Source organism: Atta cephalotes, assembly GCF_000143395.1.
Source record: "Atta cephalotes unplaced genomic scaffold scaffold00046, whole genome shotgun sequence".
Lineage (NCBI taxonomy): Eukaryota > Metazoa > Arthropoda > Insecta > Hymenoptera > Formicidae > Atta > Atta cephalotes.
In genome coordinates this window covers 513,041-517,793 of record NW_012130110.1, presented here as the reverse complement: position 1 = coordinate 517,793, position 4,753 = coordinate 513,041, and the positions used below count along the sequence as shown (strand labels likewise).

Here is a 4,753-nt window from a genome sequence, read left to right as displayed (position 1 = left end):
TATATATATATATATATATATATATATATATATATATATATATATATGGATATAAAGGCGCAGAAGAATTCTATTTTTCTCATCGAAGCAAGCAAGATGGGCCTAGTCTATGATCGAGCGAGCAATGAGTGGACTATCAATTACTTTTTATGCCCCCCTTTCTTTCACCGGGTATCGACCGACGATGGTATGTCTCCCGGCGAAGACCATTCTAGGCGGAACTGCTTATGTATCGAATAAGATATTCAACGCAAGTAATTTTCTTATGGTCGCTTCTCAGGCGAACCACCCCCTTCTTCGCTAACCCCCTCGCTAACTCCCTCACTATACTTTGAGTTTTTGCTTCTATCGGTCGCAGGGTGTTCGGACGAGGGTGAAACATATTGCTTGCAACTGTCACCCGCGGTCTGCTCTTCTTCTTCGTCGCCGTCGTCGTCGCCCTCGATGTGGTCGATCACTGTATTTTTAACCGATAACACTTCGCACTCCTTTCTCGTGTTCTATCGTACTGTGACGTCATCTTGCATAGAATTAATGTATTTTTCTTCTAATGTCTATATCTTGGAAAATAAGAAATGTTTTCTTAACAAATTCAACTTTTAAGAATCTATCGTGAAATATATATGTATATCTAAATATAGGATGATACAATAAAATATCAAAATATAATATTTGCAAAAAGAGAGCGTAATGCATTTTTATTGGATGTATGTTTTTATTTTCAATAAAAGAAATATTTGTAAATATTATATAAAGAACATATTATAATTATCAAGATTAATAAAGCATTTGTAACAGATTCTCTTTTAACATTCTTACCATACCATTCGATTTGTGGTTAAAATAAGATAAGCTAATAATAAGAGGAAATGACAAGTGTACACACGGTCGAGTACTTCCTATCTACGGAAACAACGTTTCTTTCAATGCAACAGTCTATATACAGAGCTTAAAATACTCTACCATGTGCTATTATAGTACCTCTGAATCGATTCTCTTATTATATACATATATAGACGAGAGATATTCATTTAGACGGCACAGATCGCTAAGATGAATCGTTGTCTTTTTATTACAGACGGTGTATCGGAGAATTGAGGCCACGAAAATCGAGACGAGGGAGCGAGGGGCACTTAGCCCTTTGGCGAGCTCGAAGGATGCAGCTCCCAGGCGGGAGCACGAGAATTCCGCCCGCGAGAATACCGACTTTCCTTCTGGTTATCATCAACGGGAACAACATCGCAACAATCACCGGGAATAAACGCATCGGTAGCAACAGCGGCGGTCCCGGTTGCAACAATAACCGTAGCAGAAGTAGTAAGAAGCACGACAGCAGCGGATACAGACCCGATAACGAATCGAATCTTCCGAAGAAAACCCGCCATCTCGAGACGAGGGCGAACGGCCGACATCAAGTCACCGAGCAGCAGCCTCAGCCGTTGGCGTCAGCTCTACGGCGGAAGGTGCGGGGCGAGGAATAGTGAAAAGAAAGCACAGAAAAAGCGAGGAACGACGGAAGAAGAAGAAGAGGAAGCGCGAGAGAAGGAGAAGAAGGAGAGGAGGAAGCAGGAGTTCGCCGGGAAAGAGAAGGGTGCCGGCGTCGTCGTCGTTGGCGGCGGCGGCGGAAAAAGCAGAGGAGGCGGCGGAAGAGGAGGAGGAGGCGGTGGCGGCGAAGACGAGGGAAAAGAAAGAGGAGGAGAAGAAGACCGAGAAGGAGACGGCAAAGGCAAAGGAAGTGGAGAGGCGGTGGTGGTCGGTGGCGGACAAGGTGGGGAGCATTAGAAGAAGGAACATATAGAGAAAAGGCAGCTGTAGTAGGGGTACCGGAGAGACTACACAGTGTGCAGAAGCCGAGGCAGCGCACTGAGCCACGAGGGGCTATTCGAGCGAGAAGGGGAGGGTGACAAGAAGCCCTGGCGGGGAGGGGACGCGGAGGCCTTCGGGGGGCCGACCAACCAGACGGCCGATGATGTCATCGGAGGAGGAGACCGAGTGTTTCGCCCTCTACGGAGCAACCACGGAAAGCAAGCAACAGCAACTCCTGAAGAAGCAGAAGCGCACCAGACAGCGCGTGGACGCCGGCGAGCCGCGCAACAGCTACTCGAGTATACCGAACTTTAGCTCCCGGCCATCCTTCCTCGGTGGTGGTCTATACGGCTCGATCTTCAGTGGTAGTGGACCACCGACGCATCAACAATCGCCGCAACAGCAGCAACAGCCGCAGCAGCACCACCAGTCACAATCACAACAACAACAACAACAGCTCCAGCAACAGGCTGGAGCGGCTGGCAGCCAAAGTCATTTAGGTACAGCTACGACGGGTCCTACAACCCAGCAGCATTCCGCCCACGCGGCCTTCGGCTTCTTCGGGGCTCCGGGCTTCGGCCCCGCCAAGATGCTGAACGAGTTATTAGGAAGGCAGGTCAAACAAGCCAGTGACGCTGGCGGATCACCGCCAGAGGGCGGTCACGGGATGACCGGTGCCGGCATGGATCCCGCCTCGAATTTGCAACCGGGCGCCGTGGTTAATTGCGATGATCCTGCTACGGCCGACCTTACGCAGCACATGTTACGCGACATGCTTCTGCAGGGCCGCAAACTCTCCGCTCTCGGCGTGCAGGAGCAGCCGAACAATAACAACAGTATACATAATAACAACAATAATAATACTACCGCGGAATTACTTAAATCACAGCATCAGCAGAGTCCCCAACAGCATCAACAGCAAAATAGTGATAGTGCGCGCAGTGGAACAGTGCAGAGTGGCGGGGAGGAGAGTGGTGATGGTAATAACGTCGTGAATAGCGCGAATCACAGTGATCGTGATACCGTGATGCCGGGCGATGCTGAGGACAGCGCTGAGGATGCTGCTTCCGCGGCACGCGCGATGGAGGAGGCCTTTGCCGAAGCCGGTATGGAACCAGGGGCGAACTTGGATGGATCGGATTGCGAGCAGAGCCTACCTCCTAGCCCAACGGCACCAAGATCAGGCTCGGTCTCCGTTAAAGAAGAGATACAAGAGTCAATGAATATCAAACGTAGCCCCAGTCACTCTCCTTGTCCGATCGTGCCAAAAACTGAAACGAACTCTCCAACGACAGAGATTAAACGCGCTCGTGTGGAGAACATCGTCAGCACGATGCGCAGTAGTCCAGCGCTTCAGCCGGCAACGGTAAACGGTTGCAAGAAGCGCAAGCTCTATCAACCTCAGCAACAGACGGTGCATCACGTTCTTCAGCATAGTGTCAATGATACCATGATGGACGATGAAGATGAGAGCGAAGAGGAGGAGGATCCGGCGACGATCAGACAGAAACGGGAGGAGAAGGATAATTTGAAAATACAATTAAAAATGTTGCACGAGCAATTGGCGGAAATGCAACAAAAATACATGGAACTCTCTAGTAGAATGGAGCCAGATACAAGTGAGAGCGGTGACGCGCCACCCAGTCCTCAACCTCAACCACAACCACCACCAAGACCGCCACGACCTCATCCACCGCCGTACACCAACGGCCTCCCAACTCTCCCACCCGATCATCCCCACGCAGCAGCTGCTGCTATGTATCACATGGGGCATAAACTTTACTTTGAACAACAACATGCTGCTCTCGAGAGAATGAAACAACATCAAGAAGCGGCTGTGCGGCAGCAGCAGCAGCAACAGCAGCAGCAGCAGCAGCAGCAGCAGCAGCAGCAGCAGCAGCAACAGCAGCAGCAGCAGCAGCAGCAGCAGCAGCAGCAGCAGCAACAACATCAACGACAAAGTTCGCCACCGCCACCAAGTCAACCTCAGCAACAGAGTCAGAACAACACTGGACCTTCGACGCCGCAGACGCCGCAAATGCAATCAGCTAGTACGCCTATTCAACATAAAGACTTCCAGGAAAGGTTAAACGTCTTCAGGGGTGCCGCTGCAGCAGCCAGTTCGTCCGGTCCTCACATCACCGGTGCCGATTTGGAAGGCTTGGCGGATATCTTGAAGACGGAAATAACTTCTTCTTTAACCAATTTGATTGACAGCATAGTAGCAAGGTTCGTGCAACAGAGGAGGTTTCTCGGTAAGCAAACCGAGGCAGCGCAGGCTGCTGCCGAGCAGCTCAATAAGGACCTTCTTTTGGCGAGCCAAATGCTCGAAAGAAAATCGCCTAGGACGAAAGTAGTTGACAGAGGAGCTCCACAACCACCCGGTGGCCCAAACGGGCCACGGGGGCCCCTCAACAGTGGGCCCCCTCCTCCACAACCCACGGGGTTTTCACAAATCGGGTCCATAGGTGGTGTACCCCATGGCCCTCATACTGGCCCTACGGAAAACAATCTTAACCAAATGAATCAGCTGCCCTCGCACGCAAGGCCGAGCGTTGGAATGTTTCAGACTCCAAAACCGCCGACGATATATGCCATGGCATCTATGCAAGCGCAGCAACAACAACAACACCAACAGCAACATCAGCAACAACGCGAGCAGCAACAAAGGGAGCAACAACAACGCGACCAATACTGCAATATGAGAGGTGACGAGAGAGAAAACAGGGACTCGGAACAAAATGAAGCTCTGTCACTTGTCATGACACCGAAGAAAAAACGTCATAAGGTAAGCATTACAACTTGTCAGATTTAATATATTGATATAAGTTAATATAAATTAATGTACTTAGAATTACGATAATATTAATATAAACTTATATATTTTTAATTTTATAATTTTAATATGTATAAATATATATATATATATATATATATATATATATAT

General features: G+C 49.1%; 2 protein-coding genes across 2 annotated transcripts in view; both read left to right on the top strand.

The window, feature by feature from the left end:
• The window catches only part of LOC105622569, a 122,745-nt gene extending 121,484 nt beyond the window's left edge, over nucleotides 1-1,261 (top strand). Inside the window, exon 4 of the mRNA XM_012203986.1 lies at nucleotides 1,079-1,261. Coding sequence (XP_012059376.1) covers nucleotides 1,079-1,261 — 183 coding nt within the window. The remainder of the gene's footprint in view (nucleotides 1-1,078) is intronic.
• A 705-nt stretch (nucleotides 1,262-1,966) lies between these two features.
• Nucleotides 1,967-4,753, top strand: part of LOC105622501 (homeobox protein prospero) — a 28,793-nt gene continuing 26,006 nt past the window's right edge. Inside the window, exon 1 of the mRNA XM_012203916.1 lies at nucleotides 1,967-4,594. Coding sequence (XP_012059306.1) covers nucleotides 1,967-4,594 — 2,628 coding nt within the window. The remainder of the gene's footprint in view (nucleotides 4,595-4,753) is intronic.